A 22,100-nucleotide genomic window follows, 5' to 3' on the forward strand; every position below is an offset into this window, starting at 1 on the left:
CAAGGATTCTTCAATATACACAATATACGCAAATCAATGAATGTGATACACCATATTAACAAATTGAAGAATAAAAACCATATGATCATCTCAATAGATGCAGAAAAAGCTTTTGACAAAATTCAACACCCATTTATGATAAAAACTCTCCAGAAACTGGGCATAGAGGGAACCTACCTCAACATAATAAAGGCCATATATGACAAACCCACAGCAAACATCACTGTCAATGGTGAAAAAAATGAAAGCATTTCCTCTAAGATCAGGAACAAGACAAGGATGTCCACTCTTAGCACTATTATTCAACACAGTTTTGGAAGTCCTAGCCACAGCAATCAGAGAAGAAAAAGAAATAAAAGGAATACAAATTGGAAAAGAAGAAGTAAAACTGTCACTGTTTGCAGATGACATGATACTATACATAGAGAATCCTAAAGATGCCACCAGAAAACTACTAGAGCTAATCAATGAATTTGGTAAAGTAGCAGGATACAAAATTAATGCACAGAAATCTCTTGCATTCGTATATACTAATGATGAAAAATCTGAAAGAGAAATTAAGGAAACACTCCCATTTACCATTGCAACAAAAAGAATAAAATACCCAGGAATAAACCTACCTAGGGAGACAAAAGACCTGTATGCAGAAAACTATAAGACACTGATGAAAGAAATTAAAGATGATACCAACAGATGGAGAGATATACCATGTTCTTGGATTGGAAGAATCAATATTGTGAACATGACTATACTACCCAAAGCAATCTACAGATTCAAGGCAATCCGTATCAAATTACCAATGGCATTTTTTTCGGAACTAGAACAAAAAGTCTTAAAATTTGTATGGAGACACAAAAGAACCCGAATAGCCAAAGCAGTCTTGAGGGAAAAAAACGGAGCTGGAGGAATCACACTCCCTGACTTCAGACTATATTACAAAGCTACAGTAATCAACACAATATGGTACTGGCACAAAAACAGAAACATAGATCAATGGAACAAGATAGAAGGCCCAGAGATAAACCCACACACCTATGGTCAACTAATCTATGACAAAGGAGGCAAGGAAGTACGATGGAGAAAAGACAGTCTCTTCAGTAAGTGGTGCTGGGAAAACTGGACAGCTACATGTAAAAGAATGAAATTAGAACACTCTCTAACACCATATGCAAAAATAAACTCAAAATGGATTAGGGACCTAAATGTAAGACTAAACACTATAAAACTCTTAGAGAAAAACATAGGAAGAACACTCTTTGACATAAATCACAGCAAGATCTTTTTTGATCCACCTCCTAGAGTAATGGAAATAAAAACACAAATAAACAAATGGGACCTAATGAAACTTCAAAGCTTTTGCACAGCAAAGGAAACCATAAACAAGACGAAAAGACAACCCTCAGAATGGGAGAAAATATTTGCAAACGAATCAACGGACAAAGGATTAATCTCCAAAATATATAAACAGCTCATGCAGCTCAATATCAAAAAAACAAACAACCCAATCCAAAAATGGGCAGAAGACCTAAATAGACATTTCTCCAAAGAAGACATACAGATGGCCGAGAAGCACATGAAAAGCTGCTCAACGTCACTAATTATTAGAGAAATGCAAAGCAAAACTACAATGAGGTATCACCTCACACCAGTTAGAATGGGCATCATCAGAAATTCTACAAACAACAAATGCTGGAGAGGGTGTGGAGAAAAGGGAACCCTCTTGCACTGTTGGTGGGAATGTAAGTTGATACAGCCACTATGGAGAACAGTATGGAGGTTCCTTAAAAAACTAAAAATAGAATTACCATATGATCCAGCAATCCCACTACTGGGCATATACCCAGAGAAAACCATAATTCAAAAAGACACATGCACCCCAATGTTCATTGCAGCACTATTTACAGTAGGCAGGTCATGGAAGCAACCTAAATGCCTATCGAGAGACGAATGGATAAAGAAGATGTGGTACATATATACAATGGAATATTACTCAGTCATAAAAAGGAATGAAATTGAGTCATTTATTGAGATGTGGATGGATCTAGAGACTGTCATACAGAGTGAAGTAAGTCAGAAAGAGAAAAACAAATATCGTATATTAACGCATATATATGGAACCTAGAAAAATGGTACAGATGAACCAGTTTGCAGGGCAGAAATTGAGACACAGATGTGGAGAAGAAACATATGGACACCAAGGGGGGAAAGTGGCAGGGTGGTGGTGGTGGTGGTGTGATGAATTGGGCGATTGGGATTGACATGTATACACTGATCTGTATAAAACTGATGACTAATAAGAACCTGCTGTATAAAAAAATAAATAAAATAAAATTCAAAAGAAGACATAAATCTATTAAACAATATGGAACAAGAGAGAAAAATGAAGTATTAAGGAATGAAATACTAAGGTGAATGTAGTCATGTGCCACAGAACAAGGCACAAGAAGGAGAGAAAAGCCTTGTGATTTAATACAGACAACAAATATAGAAAAGGCAGGATATATACAGTCGACTGTACAATTAGATACAGAGAACGAGTTAAAGTATGAGTTTTGCAGTATCACAGTATATAGATCAAGATGGGTACTGAGTAAAGAAAAGAAGGTAACTGGGGAATATTTTCTCAGAAAAATGGATGATTCTATGTCTGGGGCAAGAAATGGGTAAGATCAACCTCGAATATCATGTTGAGCCAAAAAGCAATGAGGCTATCAAAGGCCAATAGGGTTTTATCAAAAGGATACAGGAGCCAGCTTGAAGAGGCTCCTAATGACCAAAGATGAGACATGGTGAGATCAGAAGGAATAATGCCTGCAAGTTATCGAAACATACTGAATATATAAAGTCATGAGCTCATAATGATATTCAGAAGAGACACAAACAAAATTCACTGGACACCACTATAGGTTGCTAGGGCACTGACTTTTTACTCTGAAAATCGATGCTTAATTATTTCTCCTTTATTTACTCTGCTTTTCTGATGTGAAGCATATTTCAAGTTAGCCAAACAGCTCAGTGTACGAGAAGTTCTGTTAACATCTATTAATAAATGCAGAGGTAATGACACACTTTGAAAATGATCATTTTGAAACTCCTAATAAAATAACTGGATCAGGCAACAATCATCAATGGCTTTAGCATCCCATAGGGAAGACTGACAGGAAACTCTACAATAAAAAGACTGTCACCACCTGAGCCTAACAATATTGGCATCACTAGAAGTACAACAATCAAATATTATGTGCCTTCTCATTATAGGAAATAGTACCACCTGTGAAATATTTCCCCCAAAAGACTAAACCTGAGTGTAAACAAGGCTTTGATTTAACTTCTAATCTACAAGAACTATAGAGGAACAAATTAAACAAACCCATGCATACTACAGGACAACTGACCACATTTCTTTTACAAGACGAAGGCACGAAACAAACAGGGGAGGGGGAACACCTGTTTCTGGTTAAGAGCGATATAAGCTACAAAACAACCGCATACAGTGAGTGAGTGGGCCAGTTTTAGATCTGGATCAAATTAACTGTAAAAATACATAAAGAATGTTTTTAGACAATTAGGGAAATTTGAACATGAACTAGTTAGTTGATGATATTAAGACATTGTTAATCATGTTAGACGTGATAATACACCCCACTTAAGAAAACATTTATGTAGCTGTCAAATTGTTATGGTATAATCTTATGGTATATAAAATATACCTTAATAAAACTGTTATTAGAAAGCATTCATTTTTAATTTCACTTTGTTTAAGACACATACTGAAATATTTAGGGATGAAATGACAAGACATATCAAAATTTGATTAAAATATTTTAGCAAAAAGGAGAATATATAGATTATTTTTTAAAGTATGGCAAAAGGTTGATAAAACTGGGGGATGGGTACACATGGGGTCATTGGAAGCTACTTCTGAGTAGAAACAGTACATTTGGAAATTTGCAAAAAAGAGTTTAGAAAGCATTTCAAACCAAATAAATATGAACTAAAAAGAAAAATCTGATAATGTAGGGTTTCCAGTTTTGTAGAGAGTAGAAAGTTTGAATTAAGGTAGAATGGAATATGCTTTTATTCAGGATCACTAAAAGAAATAAGTAGATATATCTTTTAAAGTCAGATATTTATTACTGAAAGTTCCTGTATTCTACAAAGACAATATAATCTAGAATTCAGAAATACAATTTTGGTAGAATTACCCAAGTATGTAACTTGGTTGCTATCCTTTGAATAGGATATGAAGAGCTTCCAATAAGTGACTTAATTTGCCAACAAAGAAACATCAACAAAAAAGGTGGACAAGTGCATCAGTTTTGATTAACATGTGTGGACCCTAAATTTTAAAAAAACTACACCACCAACAATGCGCTTTTTAAGCAGTTCTATTTGTCTCTCTATCTAATGATGAGGACTACAGTTACTTCAAAGTGCTTACTTCAAGTGACTATTTCAAACTGAATTATGAGGTCAACAAGATCACTGGTCATGTTTTTACTGTTTTAATGTGACTGTCTTATCAAATAGCTTGCAGTAGCCTTAAATCTAAATATTTGAACTGTCATGAAAAAATTGTGAGACTTCGAAGTAAACAAAAAAGATTTCTGGATATCCTATCTAATGAACTCTTCTGTGTTATTTAACATGACCTTGGAACAAGTCACTGTCACGTCTCAATTAGGTTACAGCAACAGCCTCCCAGCTGGTCTCTCTGTTTCTCCCTTAGAGTAACCAGAATGATAAAAGCTACATTTTAAAGGGACCATGGCATTCATATGCTCTAAAACCTCCAGTAATATGTCTATATTTTTCTTATTTTTAATTTTTCTAAAAATAACTGACAGTTTAAAGTAATAGTGTGAACAATGCATTAGGTGTTTATAGCATATGTAATAGTAAAATATATAATAGTGACACAAGGATGGGAAGGAAGATTTGAGAATATGATGTTATTAGGTCCTTATATACTACAGGTGATGTGGTATAATATTATTATAAGGTAGACTCAAATTATTTAAATATGTATACTGTAAAACCAAAGGTGACCATTAAATAAGATTTAGGAAAAGAGGTATAAATACTAAGTCACTAGGGGAGGTAAAATGGAATCATTAAAAAATACCCAATTAAACAGAAAAAGAGGTAACAAAAAACAAAGAACAAATGGAACAGAAAGCAGCTAGCAAGATGGTAGATATTGATCCAACGATATCAATCCCTTTCAATATGAATGGTGCAAACACACCAGTTAAACACAGACTTCCCTGGTGGTGCAGTGGTTAAGAATCTGCCTACCAATGCAGGGGGTACAGGTTCAAGCCCTGGTCCGGGAAGATCCCACGTGCCGCGGAGCAACTAAGCCCGTGCACCACAACTACTGAGCCTGCGCTCTAGAGCCCACAAGCCACAACTACTGAGCCTGTGAGCCACAACTACTGAAGCCCGCGTGCCTAGAGCCCATGCTCAGCAACAAGAGAAGCCACTGCAATGAGAAGCCCGTGTACCGCAACGAAGAGTAACGCTTGCTCACTGCAACTAGAGAAAGCTCGGGGGCAGCAACGAAGACCCAAGGCAGCCAAAAAAAAAAAAAAAAAAAAAGACAGAGACTGTCAAATTGGATTGAAAAGCAAGAACCAACTATATGCTGTCTACAAAAAATTCACTTTAGACACACAGACTTTGATAAGTTCAAAGAAAAGGGATAAAGCTTTATGATGAAACACTAACAACCAAACAAAAGGTGGAGTAGCTGTATTTCAGACAAAGCAGATTTTAGAACAAGGAAGATTATCAGAGACAAAGAGGGACATTACATAATAATAAAGGATTCTTCAAGAAGACATAATCCTAGATGTGTATGCACCTAACGACAGAGTTTCAAAATTCACAAGGCAAAATCTGATAGAGTCTGAAAAAAGAAATAGACGAATCTACAATTACAGTTGAAGACTTTGACACTCCTCTAATTCATAGAGCAAGTAGGCAGAAAATCAGTAAGGATATAGATGACCTAAATAACGCTATCAACCAAACCGACTTAGTGGACATTTATAGAACATTTCAGCAAAGAAAAGCAGATTATATATTCTTCTCACCTGCACATAGATTATTCACCAAGATAGACTATATTCTGTTCCAGAAAACAAGCCGTAACTTATTAAATAAAATACAAATCATACAATGTGTGTTTTCAGACCATAACAGCATTAATCTAGAAATCAGTAATAGAAACACATCTGGACAATCTCCCAAATGTTTGGAAATTAAACATTATACTTCTAAATTATCCATGGATCAAGTGAAAAGTCTCAAGGGAAACTACTACATCAGGGGTCAGCACACTTTTTCTGTAAAGGGCCAGATGGGAAATATTTTAGGCTTAGTGAGCCATACAATGTCTGTCACAACTAATCATCTCTGCTGTTACAGTGCAATAGCAGCAAAACATAATAAATAAAAGAATGAGTGTGGCTATGCTCTGATAAAACTTCATTTAAAAAACGTACAGTAGGCCATACTTTGCCAAACCCTGAATTAAATGAAAATACATCATATCAAAATTGGCAGAATGCAGCTAAAGCAGCATTTAAAGGAAAATTTCTAACACAAAATACATATACAGTCAATCCTCATTATTTGTGGATTCCTTATTTGCTAATTGCTTACTTGGTAAAATTTATTTTACCAAATAGGTAAAATATTTTACTGAAAATCAGTACTTGTCTTTTCATGGTCATTCATGGACACACACAAAGTGGCAAAAAATATGAGCTGCCTGACATGCATGTTTCCAGGTAAATTTGAACAAAGTGATGCTCTGCTTTCTTGTTTCAGCATTCATTCTGTAAACAAGTGGCCTTTTCACAGTCCATCTAGTGCCACATTTTTATACTTTTTGTTGGTAATATCAGTGTTTAAAATGGCCTTCAAATGTAGTGCTCAAGTACAGTCTAATGTTCCCAAGCTTAGGAAACCTGTGATGTGCCTTACAAAGAAAATGTCTGTTAGATAAGCTTCATTCAGGCACAAGTTACAGTGCTGCTGGCTGTGCGTTCAATGTTAATGAATCAAAAACATATCTAAATGAGGTGTCTTTAAACAAAAGCACACATACAACAAGGTTATACTGATTGGTTGAAAGAAATGTTGTGACCAGAGACTTGCAGGAACCTAGCCCTGCATTTCTCCTAGGAGTAGCAATTCAATACTCACTGATTCAGTGTTCACAGCAACTTTATAGAACAGACCTACTGTGAATAATGAGTATCACTCTATTAGAAAAGAAGAAATCAGTAACCCAAACTTAAACCTTAAGAAACTAGAGAAAGAAGAGCAAATTAAACCCAAAGCAAATGAAAGGAAGGAAATAAATATTAGAGCAGAAACCAATGAAACTGAAAAGAGAAAAACAATAGAGGAAATCAATAAAACAAAAAGCTGCTTCTTTGAAATTATCAATAAAGTGATAAACCTCTATCGAGGCTAATCGGAGAGGGAGAGGCCTCAAATCACCAACAGGAGTATAAGAAGGACATCACTACTGATCCTACATACATTAATAATAAGGAAATACTATAAACTCTACACCTATAAATTTGATAACTCAGATGAAATGAAACAATTCCCTGAAAGACAAAAACTATCAAAATTCACCCAAGAAGACAAATATATCTTAAAGAGCTCTCTATGTAATAAATAAATAAAATGTATGGCTAAAAATCTTTCCCCCAAGTCTTCAGGCCCAGATGGGTTTCACTGGCAAATTCTACCAGACATTTAAGGAAGAAATGATACTAATTCTCTATAATCTCTCCAAGATCACAGAAGAAGAAGGATACTTCTCAACTCATTTTATGAGGCCAGCATTACACTGATATCAAAGCCAGAGAAAGATACTACAAGAAAAGAAAACCACAAACCAATATGCTTCATGGACAAAGATGTAAAAATCTACAATAAAATATTAGCAAATTGAATCCAGCAATATATTAAAGGGATAAAACATCGTGATCAACGGGGTGCATCTCAGGAATACAAGGTTGGTTCAACATTCAAAATTAACAAAAGTCACTTACCAGATTAAATGACTCAATAATAAAAAAACACGACCATCTCAATAAATACAGAAAAAGCATTCAACAAAATTCAACATCATGTGTGATAAAAAATCAACAGGGACTTCCCTGGTGGTCCAGTAGTTAAGAATCCACCTTTCAATGCAAGTGATGCGGGTTCAACCCCTGGTCAGGGAACTAAGATCCCACATGCTGCAGGGCAACTGAGCCTGAGCGCCACAACTACTGAGCCTGCGTGCCAAAACTAGAGAGCCTGCATGCCGCAACTACTGAGCCTGCATGCTCTGAAGCCCACACACCACAACTAGAGAGAAGCCCATGGGCTGCAATGAAGAGCCCGTGCACCGCAACGAAAAGATCCCATTTGCTGCAACTAAGAACTGACACAGCCAAGAAAACCCCCAAAAACAAAAAAAGCCCTCAACAAACCATGAATAGAATGAAACTCCCTCAGTCTAATAAAAGGTATGTATGAAAAATCTACAACTACCATCATTCTTAATGGTGAGACTGAACACTTTCACCCTGAGATCAGAAACAGGGCAAGGATGTCCTCTTCTCACTATTCTACATAGCATAATAGTGGAAGTCCTAGCCAACATAATAATGCAAGAAAAAGAAATAAAATGCATGTCAAAGAGACAGAGGAACTAACCTAAAAGAGCTCCCAAAGGCTAAACTGGAACAATTTGATAGTATTGGACTATAACCCAAAGAATAAAATACATATCTATGAGTTCCTACTGATAGACATAAATGACTGAATAAATAAATGGGAGAGAAGGGACAAATCTTTCTTACAGAATTCCAAATAATGTATGTAGATACTCCCCTCTCTAGGAGGTGGAGCTTAATTCCCTCTCCTTGAGTGTAGACTGGTCTTAGTGACTCAACTTCCAAAGACCATAGAAAGAACTTCCAAAGAGTATAGAAAGGGGAAAAAAGGAAATTTACAGTGTTCAAGAAACCTGGCAGATACCACCTGAACCAAGTCACTAAGGTCAACATCACCAGCATTAAGTCATGTTGCTATCATGTGCCCTATGATGTGATGTGATGTGACGTGATGAGAAGGGCACTTCACCTCTTCTCCAAAACCCATAACCCCAGTCTAACCAGAGAAAACACCAGACAAACGCAAACTGAGGGACATTCTACAAAATAACTTACCAATACTGCTCGAATATTTCAAGGTTATGAAAAACAAGGAAAGACTAAGGAACTGTCACAGATTAGAAGAGATTAAGGAGATAGGATGACTAAATGCAATGTGGGATCTTGGATTGAATTCTGGAACAGAAAAAGGACATAAGTGAAAAAAACCCGGTGAAATTTGAATAAAGTTTATAGTTTGAGTAAATAGTATTTTACCCATGTAAATTCCTTAGTTTCAACAAATGTATCATGCTTATGTTAACATAAGAGGAAGGTGAGTTTCAAAACTCTCTGTACTACCTTTGCAATTTTTCTGAAAATCTAAAATTATTCCAATATAAAGAGTTTATTTTAAAACAAAAATGTCTAGTAGATTCTCATCTCACTCAAACTAGAAGCCACAGTCTCTACAGTGGCCTACAAGGCCCTATATAATCTGATTCCTCTTTTACTACTTCTCAGATCTCATCTATGTTTGTTGAATAAATGAATGAATGACCCTCTAAAACAAAGGAACCCAAATCTGACTAATCATCAGAACCATCTGGGGAACTTTTTAAAATGCAGATTCTAAGGGAATATCTCAGAGATATTTGAATCAGTCTTTCTGGGGTGGGAGGTGGAAATTTAAATCTTTAACAGCACCCCAGACAGTTCTGAGAATCAGTCCGATTTGGAAGATTCTCAAGATGAAAAACACAACGAATTCTCTCATTTGGCTGTCAAATAGCTTCATTAATTGAAAGGAAATAATTATGACTACTTTAACTGAAGAGGAAAACTTAGAGACTCTAAAGTATAAACTATTTGAAATAAAAGTGAATTTTCAAAAGAATAAGTGCATCCCCCTGCTAAGAACAGTGGTTTGCAACTGGGAGCAATTTTGTCCGCCACGGGGCATTTGGCAATGTCTGGAAACATTTTTGGTTGCCATAACTGGGGCAGTGTGCTATTGGTACCTAGTCAGTAGAGGCCAGAGATGCTGCTAAACATCCTATAATGTACAAGACAGCCCACCACAGCAAAGAATTATCTAAAATGTCAACAGTGCTGAAGCTGAGAAACTCTCCTCAGAATGACTGATGGCCACTTTTACATAAGGACCCAATCCATCCAACACCTGCTGGAATATCTCCACAGACAGCCTGCTCATTATTCTACATCAATCAATGCACTATTGGGCAGCTTAAAATTTTCCCCCAACTTTTCCTTTGAAAAATTCCAAACATTGTAGAAAAGTTGAAAGAATAACAAACATCCATTTGCTCTTCACTTACACCCATCAAATGTTAACATTTGGCCACATTTGCTTTGCCACACACTATACACATATACACACATGCACACACAGACATGCACAAACACACACACTTTTTTGTTTTGCTGAGCCACTTGAAAATAGCAGACATCATAACACTTCAGCATGCATCTCCTATGTAACCACAGTACCACTATCATACTTAAGGATACAACAATGATTCCAAAATATCATCCTCAAACTTCCCCAGTTGTCCCCAAAATGACTTCTACAACTTTATAGTTCACCCCACCCTAACCCAAAATCCAATTAAGGTTCACTCCTTGTATTTAATTGTTAGGTTTCTTTTAATCCAGAACAGTCCCCCATTGTTTTTGTCTTCCAGGACATTGTCTGAAGAGTCCTAGCCAGTTATCTTGTAAAATGTCTTCTATTTTTGATTTGTTTCAGTTTCCTCATGGTGTCATTTAACATGTCTCCAGATTTCCTTTCTTTCCTATAAACCAGAAATTAAGTCTTGGCTCGATTAGATTCAGGTAAAATATTTTTGGCAAGAATACTTCATAGATGATGATGTGTATTTCTCATTGCATCACATTAGGAGAAATACAATGTCAGGCTGCCCTGCCATCAGTGATGCTAAGTTTGATCACTGGGTTAGTGTGATGATCATCAAATCTCTGCTCTAAAGGTATACTTCCCATTTGAATTAGAATGTATAAGTATCCTACTTTTTATCAACTTTTACCCCAATAGTTTTGGCATCCACTGATAACCTTTGTCTGAATTAATTATTACAACAGGGGTTAGAAAATGGTGATTTCTGAAGTCTATCATTCCTTCTACGTTTATTAGCTCAGAGTATTCTATAAAGAGCAGAAGAGCTTTCCTTATTCCCTCTCCCCCCGCCCCCCTTTTTTTGGTGCTTAATACACATTTATTAACTGAATACATTCAATACTGTTGATTTCTCAAATTAGATAAAAAGCATGGGCTGATGAGTTTTATGGAGATATTTCTCAGATTATAAAAACAAATTTTAAACAGGATCTGTGACTACTTAGATGAGAAACTGATTATTACTGTGAGGCAATTTGGGGTCCTGGAGAAAGGGTCATTTCAAGCTAATGGAAGAGTGCCTCTCTTAATAGAGGATAGGAAGCTTCTAGATCGTGGGAATGTCTAGCAGTCATTCATGATATCCGTGTAGACCATATAGTTAGGTAGATTCCAAGCTGGCTGGGCACGCTGGTCCATAGTTCAGTGCCAATTTCCTCTCCCCTCTTTTTCATTATCACTATGGATGCATGGATTTCTATTGTTGTTTAATCAATTCCCTTCATTATTGTTTTTGATGCTCAAATTGACCCAAATTTGGCCAGTGGACACTTCTTGAGACTCCTTCAAGCTGGCTCCTGTGACCTTTTGACATAACTTCATTAGTCTTTGACCACTTCCGATGGACATCTCTGGTTTTAAAAGCTGTTTATATGATATTTATTTGCTGAAATTCCTATAACATCTGTCCATTGGTTTTGGTTCTACTTTTTTCAGGAACAGAACATTTTATTTCTTCCATGTGGAATGTTATGTGACTTAAACACATATTATGGCTGGGTTGGAGCAATTCTGTGAAACCACTTCACTAACATCACACAAGTATATAAATCATTAATTTAGGCCTACTCATATGCTCACTTCATCCCTAATCCTCACACTTTAGGATGTCTATTACACACACTTATTACTTAATTCAGTTTCTGAAAGCTGCTGAGAGTTTAAAGATTTGTTTCCAAGGTTTCATCAAATTTTCCCATATCAAAATGGCTGCATCAAAGGAGCCGGGTCATAATTTCCTATATATGATCTGGGATAGATTCATGCACTGGTTGGAGCCAGTCCTTGGTACTACTAGAATAACCACTAAGGTATATGAAATACTGTATTACTACTTAAGGGCCGAATTGCACCCAGCATTAGTTATTAAAGTTATCCTAACAATCCTCCAATATTTTCATACAGGTTTTTGCAGTTTATTACAACTTATTTATACATAAAGAGCATGTAAATGCAGATGTGCCTTCCTTCTAGGGTATATCCAATCAGCATTACCTATTACCATATATATTTGCTCAGGCCAGTCAAGAAAAGCCTGATGAGCCTAGAGCAAAAAATGTCCCTGCCCTAATAGATGAACGGTACTCTGTCTTCTAGAATACATAGAGGCAAATAGCAACACTTCAGGAGGGCACAGGAACTCTAGTTCCTCTGTTTGTAGACATATTTCCAGTATCTGACAACTTAATCAGATCATGTTAAATACACAGAATAGTATACTGTTTTATTTATATTTCTTATTCCTTTTCCAGTATGGTCAAAGCACACTGAAGGCAGAAAGAATCCTTATCAAGTGCTTTGTAACTCTGGGCAGGGAGAAGGAAATGCTCACTCACTATAGTACAATAATAATAATAAAATAATTTAAAACAATAAAATGTGACTTTCAAGAATGAAGGTGACAGAACAGGGAAAAAAAAACCTAATGCCTAATTTCTAGGTGATTACATATGGCTTTTCGAATGATGTGAAATTTTGACATTTCTGAATAGTAATAGGAAAAACATAAAACAAATGACAAAGAGAAGACAATGTAAGAGAAATACTAAAGGCAAGAGTAAATCAAATCAGCAGGTCAAGGGAAAAACCACAAAAGTATACCAATCATCCAGAAGGTACCTTTGTTCAGAAGAGGAAGGAAGTCAGGTGCTTTTTCCCGAAAAACCCTTTGAGCATCTTCAGCTTTCATTGATACCTCCTTTGTCTGAACCAGGAAAAAGCCTTTACCAACCAGCTGTGGGAAATAAAATTTCATTTACATTTTAAAATGACCTGAAACTAAAACAATATTTTCCTATTCTACAATTTTTCTGTATAAAATGTAACACAGTGCTCTGATTTTTGTTTTAGTTATAACTGTAATTAATTCAGAGTGTTTTCTATAAACAAGTTTTCACATACACAAGATTCTTTCTTCCAGATGGGTGGTTCTGATTAAGGATTAGTACTGCCACTCCAATAAAGATGTTAAAAAAAAAAGAATTAGTACTGCCTACTGTTACAATTAAGGGTCAAATAAATGTAAATTAGCCCTAAAAATTTTAAACTTTATTAAAAAAATTTTGTTGACTGAAACTAACAGAAGCTTTAGTTTGGTGACACTGTCCAGTGAGAGGAGAATCATTAACTAAAGTATGGTACATTCACAAGATAAAATACCATAGTTTGTTAAATATAACAAATGATAAAAGGGAGAAAGCTTATATAATACTGTTAATTTTAAAAAGCATGATTCAAATTTATATAGTATAGCACAATAACGCTAGAATACATTTATGGAGTACTTACTATGTGCCAGGCAGTTTTATGTGTTCTACATGTAAAACACGTTTAATCCTCTCACGAGGCAGGTATTATTATTACTCTCATTTTACAGATGAGAAACTAAAGCACAGAGTGGTTAAGAAATCTGCCCATGGTCACACAACTATTAAGGGACAGAGCTGTGACGTGAACCCAATTAAACTGATTACAGACTAAATAAATTAAAATTATTCCTACAAAGACAATTCAAGGTACAGCACATTATGGATGATTTTTAAACTTATTTCTACTCTTCTTTATTTCTACAGTTCTCTACAATGAGTATACATTAATTTTTAAAATAATTATGAAAGTATTTTTTAAAAATGCAAAGCAATTCAACCAATTAAAGCCTATTGAGTTTTTAATTATAAAAGTAACAAATAGGCTCAATACAGAACATTTATTTTTTTAAAACATTTAAAAAATAAAAAACAGAAACAAAGAAATATCAACCAAAGTGCTACCACTCAAAGATGCCACTGCTATATAGGTATACTTCCTTTTTTTTGGCCACGCTGTGTGGCTTGTGGGATCTTAGTCTTAGTTCCCCTAACCAGGGATGGAACTCGTGGCCCCTGCAGTGGAAGCGCGGAGTCCTAACCACTGGACCACCAGGGAAGTCCTGGCATACTTCTTTTTACCCTTCCCATTTTCGTTTTCCTCCATTACAGAAATAATACATGTTTTATGTAAAATCCATAGGGCTACGAACAAGAAAAGAAAACCCTGCTCCTAATCCACTTCCTAAAAAGAACCACAACTGTCAACATTTTAGTATATATAACTCTCCAGACTTACCTACTTTAAAAAAAAACAGATACGTAATATTCTACAAATTTTCACTTACTTGGTTGTGAACATTTTCCAACTATTCTACTACAAAATCAGTTTTAATGGTTGATAGTATTTCATTCTATGGCTACGTTATTCCATACCATTTCATCAAATTGGATTCAAACTCAAATCCTTTTCCAGAGCCCTCAATGCTGCCTCAGAAAAAGAGAAACATCCATAAAAATGTAGCAGAAAATTACATAAACATCACTGCCAGATAATGACTGCAAAGTTACTTAAATTATCAGAAACAATCCCACATCTGTTTCTAATTCTCTAGACTGCTCAATACCTCTCATTTTATAGTCAGACACATAAACTGACAAAAGTAAGATGATTAATTCAAAACACTGTTACCTAAAAACAATGAACTATGAAACTAGTATATTTACTTTGATATTTCACTGCAGACATGTGAAGAGACTCTTTTTCATGAAAATTCTTCTACTTTTAAGCTTTTTTTTTCTTTTTGCGGTACGCGGGCCTCTCACTGCTGTGGCCTCTCCCGTTGCGGAGCACAGGCTCTGGACGCGCAGGCCCAGCGGCCATGGCTCACGGGCCCAGCTGCCCCGCAGCATGTGAGACCTTCCCGGACCGGGGCATGAACGCGTGTCCGCTGCATCAGCAGGCGGACTCCCAACCACTGCGCCACCAGGGAAGCCCCTACTTTTAAAGACTTGAAAATAGAGGTAACTACCCAACTTTAATATACAATAAGTTATATATTAATATACATGTATATATACATATACATGTATACACGTATATGTTAATATACAATAAGTTATACAACTTTAAGTTATACAATACTTCCAAACAATTCCAAATACTTTAATTTATCTTGTGCTTATCTGTGATATAGTTAAGAGGCAGCAAGAAATCTGATCTTTAGGTAAGAAAACTGAGGCCTAGTAACTTCTCTTGACTCCTATGGAATGTACTTTCTGGTTTACCCAGTTTTTCTGGACTTCCTACTCTCTCAAGTTTTACACTTCCTACCTTAAAAAATCATTATGATATGTTTAATTTATGAAAACACTATGAAACAAAATTCTGTGCTACTCCTAGGATTTAACAAAACCAGAGTTAGCAATCACAGTTCCAGTCTAAGCTGTTCTAAGACATTTGTGTTATGATACGAGAAAAGACTCAAGTTTCATTTTTTTTCTGTCTCAGCATTAACTAGCTTCTACACATATTTTCCAGGGAACTTGAGCTTCACTTTTTAAAAAATATGTAATCGCTCTCTTGATATGTAACTTACCGGTCTTTCAGCACGCTGTGATACCCTCTTCACATGTACTTAGCATTTTCTTCTTTTTGTTCTCTTAATTCTGTGATTTCAGAATTAGTCAGGATAACTCTAGCCAAAAAGTCCCAGGGTTTTTCCTTCTAGGCTGGAGGGTAGTATCTGCCTTGCCTCCACACACTTTTGGTCACATTCCAGCTCCACCAGGCATTTATCAACCTTCCTTTACCACTGAGGCAGCATAATAGCATCATGCTTAAGGGTTAAGACTATGGCCTACAAACCCAAACTGCCTGGATTTAAATCATGGCTCTGCTACTTACCAGCAAGTGACCTTTTGCAAGTTACTTACCTTCTCTGTGGCTCATTTTTCTTATCTGTATAAAGAGAAACAATGGCACCTACTTCATAGGTTATTCCTGAATTAAGTGAGTTAATTCACTTAAATACTGTACAACAGTCACCTGACGTATAATAAACACTATATTAACTGCTAGCTATTATTATTGTCATCATGTTTGTTACTGTTATTGCTGGATTTTTATTTAAATTATTTTGTAATCCAGAAGGACATCTAAAGAACATCACTCTTCCTGGTCATATTGCAAAAAGTGCACACAACGGTGCCATTTTGTACAACAGATATCAAAAGTTAAAAGGTTAAGGACATCTGATGACTCATGAAGAATGACAGTGTTTGTTTTGATGGCTTTTTTCTTTAAACATACTGTACATTCTTTATGTCCTCTCCTCATTATCTACCAAAAAGGAGTTTAACCTGAATAATTACCTCTCTTGAAAACTGTATGTAGATTTTTTAAAAAATCACCATACAGTATAATGAAAATGTTTACCTCTCAGATGTTGAATTAACATGTGATTAGATAGCTCAAAGGCCAGAGCACTTTTTCTATATCTCACCAGATCCATAGCACATTTTTATCAGATTGGCATAATCAAGAAAGAAAATATCAAAGTCTTAAGATTATACTTGGCTTCTGTTGTTTTTAAAACTGGACCTCAGATATACTTTGTGGATTTCAGACATGGGTTTTCTACATTGTAGAATGTATAAGCTACAGAGAGGTGGTCATTTTTCTAGTTTTTTTTTTTTTTTCTAAAACCGTTCCTTTTGACAGAAGTGTTACAACTTAAAAAAAAATCCATTCAAAGAGAGTTTTCCATTCACCTCTCCATTTCTGGAAGTTTGATTTTTAAATTCAAACAGACTCTTTCTGAAGAAAGCCTGATTAATGACTAATCAATACATCCTACTGCTGCCTCCCCACTGGAGGAACTGCTGCTTCTGGAGCCCCTAACCTCCACATCCCCATTTATTTTTCAAGTGAAAGCTGCTACCCAAAGAACCCTTCTCTACTCCTGAAAGCACTAAAAGCCCCTGCTCATGAGTCCACAATCTCTGCTGTCGCAGCTGCCACCTCATTGTTTCACACCAACTTCCTCTTCATGGCAATAAGGCAAAGGAAAGTAATGTGGAGGTTGCTCTCAGCCAAAACGGGCTCCAAAAGTTGTATGCCTAAATGCCTTCCCCACACCTTAAACAGTTAAAAACTCCAAATAAATTTCCCCACTAAATAATTATAAAAGGTCACGCTTTACTTTGCAGTACTACTTTTGTGAGCTCCCATGGAAATCAGTTATGATAAAGAATGGAAGTTCTTTGAGGGTAGAGAATTTTGTCTATTTATCTCCACTCCCAGCATATATTTCATCAGCTCTAAACTGCCATCAATTGTAAGATGCATTTCAGAGAAGCAAAACTGTGGAAAACAAAGGTGCATCCTATAATCAATGAAAGATGGTGACAGAGTAACCTGCACATAATGAGTGCTTAACAGATGCTTCCTGAATTGAATTGTTTTTAAAAAGTTTCTTTGGGAAAGTATTTGAGGCCTAAGCAACTAGCTTGCAGATAAATCTGTAGGGGGCAGAGGACTATAATTTAAGGATTGCCTGTATTTCTAATAGCCAATTTGAAAAGAATGGACGCTCTCCAGAAAGTGGTGTGTTTCTATGTAGGTGTATGTCTGTTTCTCTTCTCTCTCTTCTCCTTACCTCATCAATTAATTTCCTGGCATTTGCGATAGTATAATCACCAGCAAATAATACCACTAAGCATGACTCATCACTGTTCTTCTGTCTCTGACCCCGGGACACTGGAACGATACTTCTACTGGCTTCTGTGGAAAGGCGGACAGCTTTGAGCTCTTCAGTAGTAGGTAGAGGAACATGGTCCTGAATGACAGCATCTTCTGGAAGAAGGCTCCAATTGAGTTCTCCTGACACAGGTGTAAAGTCATGAATGTTACTCCAGGTATTATTGAAGATACTGAGCCCTGCATCTTTGAACTGGAAAGCTAATTCAGGGTAGTACCATTGAAAACAGCCAAACTTGATATTCGTGGAAGACTCAATAATGGGCTGAGTGGCACAGCACAAAAAGACTTCCAGCTTTCTACAATCCCGCACACGAAACTGTTGGCAGGCTAATGCACACTTGCAATCTCTGCAATTCCGGAAAAACACACTGCCTTTCACCGGTCCCAGAAAAATGACACAGTTAGTACAGTCATCAATAGTAACTGTAGCAGAGTGATCAAAAATATAGATGTTACAGTTCTCACAGTCTTGAATGAGAAACTGTTGTCCTGCCACTTTCCCAGGTAAGCGACCTACTGTTTCATCCTTCAGTCCACTGAACATGTAGTCTTTCGGATCAACCTGCAGGAACAAAACACAGACCTTGAGTATTATTGACATTATTCAGCAAACATTAATTGTCAATTGGGAGTCAGGAACGATTTTTATTGCTAAAATAATGTTCCAACTCTTACTGACTTTGCGACATAATAAGAAAATGAGCACGACAAAAAACTTTTTTTAAATAAATACATAAAAGGCATGAGGGGAAGAAAGGGAGAGGAAACTGTTATAGATAAAGAAAGACTCAGGACATACCAACCAAATGATGTGTGGACATTGTTGGATCCTGTTTTAACATATCAACTGTAAAAGTACATTTTGGAAACAATTGGGGAAATTCTCATACATACACACAGCATACTGGATGATATTAAGGAATATTTCAGCTTTCAGCCTTTTCTTTTTCTGATGCTTCACTTTTAAAAAACTTCTGCGTCTTTAAAACTTCTGAACTTGGAAATACACCCAGATAGGAATATGTTTCTGTACCTTTCCATAAATTGATGCCTAGGTCTTAGTTTCTAAACCCTGACTGATTTCTGCAATATGCTACAGAAAATGGAAGCACCTGAAGGCCCAAGAATCACTGTATGTCAGAATTTGCATCTACAAATTTGATTGAAACATTTACTGAGCTACTCCTACAATGTAAAATTTTCAAATTTCACCATTTCCATCTTTAGGCATTTTAAACTAAAGCTCACAGAATCTTTTACACAGTGTGTCTGGAATCTGTTACATTATTTTTTAAATTTTAGCTGACCTCTCAAAATATAGTCATTAAAAGACCATTTTGATTTTTCTAAATTACTTTTAAATCTACTTGCACTGTCTTAACCTCTTTGTGAATATTAAATTTCATACAAAACTATTCATGTACCAGAAACAGGCTCCCATAGGTATGGTACACAAAAACTTGATTATTTACAAAGGATAATTTAATCATCTTAATCGTTAGCAAACTAGCTTAAAGTGACTTATTCAGTATTACACAACAAATGTTGTACTCATCAGTTTTACACAATGTACTAGAAGTAGTATTGGTCTGTAGCATGAGCAATAAAAGACACAGTTAGTACAGTCATCAATAGTAACTGTAGCAGAGTGATCAAAAATATAGATGTTACAGTTTTCTAGTCTCAATTTTGTCACCTATGAGCAACATGAATGAAAAAGGCACTTTAACTTTCTAGATCTTCATTCAGCCATTCAGCCATTTGAACACCCAATAGGAGCCAGACATTGTTTTAAGCACCAAAATGAATATGACCAACTCTTTCCGTAAAAAAAGTGAACACTAACCTAAACAAATGATTTTAAAACCACCTGGCTGTGTAATGAGAGATGCTTAGAATATTCTGGAAATACAGAGGAGGGACACCAGGCGCAGGGGAGGTAGGGGTGTAAGACTTCCTGTGCAAAGTGAGAATGAATAAGCTGAAGTTCACCAGGTAAAAGGGGTAGTAGTAAAGGATCCTCCCTTCCCATATCAGGCAAAAGTGAAAGAATGAAATAAAATAAAACGCTTCAGGGAGTGTGAGGAAAAGTGAATGTGGTTTGGTGTTACCAGTGATACTGCAATGGGAGCAAATGAAGCTGGAGAGGTAGGCAGAGGCCATATTATGAAGCTTGGAAGTTCTCCGTGGACAAAGGGGTACCACAGAATGATTTAAATAAGCAAAATTTACATTTTAGGAAGATTGTTCTAGTAAGAATAATGACAAGTGGCGTGTGAATCGGAGAGGCAGTTGCAGTCATCCAGAAAGGGCTGGAACTAGAGCAGTGGTTAGCAGGGAAGAGGAAGATGGAATGAATTTGAGAAATACTGAGGAAGGAGAATCAGACGATTTAGTAATTCAATGGCTGTAGGAGGTAAGGCAGAAGGATGGGTCAAAAATGATTCCTAGCTATCTAGTCCAGTATTTTTCAACCTTTTTGACTACAATTCACATTAGTACATTCTCCAGCACAGCCCAGTACACGTATTTATGAGTATTTGTACATGTACACATACCAATGAAAGAAAAGTTTCACAAAATAATACTTACCCTTATTTTGTGTTAAACCCCAAATATTTTCTATTATCCCACCCACAGGTTTGAAGAAACACTGCTCTGGTTTATGTGATTGGATGTTGGTAGTGCCACACACCAAAAAAAAAAAAAAAAAAAGAAAATATAAGAGGCAGCACAGGTTTAATGTGGGAAGAGGTGTTCAAGCTATTCCATTTCTAGGATTTTACAGGTGACACACATATATAAAGGTACAGTGTTCCAGTTTGGGCTCTATCAAGATACTGAACTAGCATAGTGGCTGGCTCCCAATTATCCAAGATCAATCTCAAATGGACCAAGTAAGAAAAACACCAAGAAAAGGGGAAACTATGAGACACCCCTGTGGTGGGTGTGGGAACAGAAAACAGAAAAGGAAACTCAGATTTCTTCTATTGCTTCTCCCCTTCCCAAATCTTGAGACAACAATGCTTCCCATACACCTGCTAGGACTCAGACCTCTGGTCCAGATTTCCCTGGGAGCAAATTCCGGTCAGGGCAGAAACCCTGTGCTGGCGAAGAGCTGAGAAAAATGGGTGGGGATTAATTTTGACAGTGGTTCAGGACCTCTCCAAATCCTCAGAACTGGCAACTTAAAATCTAAGGAGTTTCTTCTAATGCTGCTTCTCAAGTATTGATTGGTCAAGTGAACCAAAAAAAAAAAAAAAAAATCAACAAGGATCTAGGAGATCAAACCACGCAATGAATAAGTTTGAGTTCTGCACACAACTAGCAGAGTATACTCACATTTTTTCTCAAGCACACATTGAAGGATTTTTTAAAAAATCATGTACTAGTACTAGATCATAAAGAAAGCCTCAACAAATTTTAAATATTAGATAAGTTACAGATTATTATATGCGACCAAGATGCAACTAAATTAGAAGTTAATAACAAAAGATACTTTAAAAAATCATTGCCTATTTGAAAATTTTAAAAACACAGTGCTGGACGAGGGGAAGATGGTGGAAGAGTAAGACGCAGAGATCACTTTCCTCCCCACAGATACACCAGAAATACATCTACACGTGGAACAATTCCTACAGAACACCTACTGAATGCTGTCAGAAGACCTCAGACCTCCCCAAAGGCAAGAAACTCCCCACGTACCTGGGTAGGGCAAAAGAAAAAAAGAAAAAACAGAGACAAAAGAATAGGGACGGGACCTGCACCAGTGGGAGGGAGCTGTGAAGGAGGAAAGGTTTCCACACACTAGGAGCCCCTTCACGGGCGGAGACTGCGGGTGGCGGAGGGGGGAAGCTTCGGGGCCGCGGAAGAGAGCACAGCAAAAGGGGTGCGGAGGGCAAAGCGGGGAGATTCCCACACAG

General features: G+C 36.5%; 1 protein-coding gene across 1 annotated transcript in view; it reads right to left on the reverse strand.

Moving 5' to 3' along the window:
* Positions 1 to 22,100, reverse strand: part of RP2 (RP2 activator of ARL3 GTPase) — a 41,978-nt gene that overhangs the window by 5,245 nt on the left and 14,633 nt on the right. Inside the window, exons 2-3 of the mRNA XM_067722825.1 lie at positions 18,074 to 18,739; positions 13,228 to 13,342 (exon numbers count right to left, since the gene is read on the reverse strand). Of these exons, the coding sequence (XP_067578926.1) occupies positions 13,228 to 13,342; positions 18,074 to 18,739 (781 nt within the window). The remainder of the gene's footprint in view (positions 1 to 13,227; positions 13,343 to 18,073; positions 18,740 to 22,100) is intronic.

This window comes from Pseudorca crassidens, chromosome X, assembly GCF_039906515.1.
Source record: "Pseudorca crassidens isolate mPseCra1 chromosome X, mPseCra1.hap1, whole genome shotgun sequence".
Classification (NCBI taxonomy): domain Eukaryota; kingdom Metazoa; phylum Chordata; class Mammalia; order Artiodactyla; family Delphinidae; genus Pseudorca; species Pseudorca crassidens.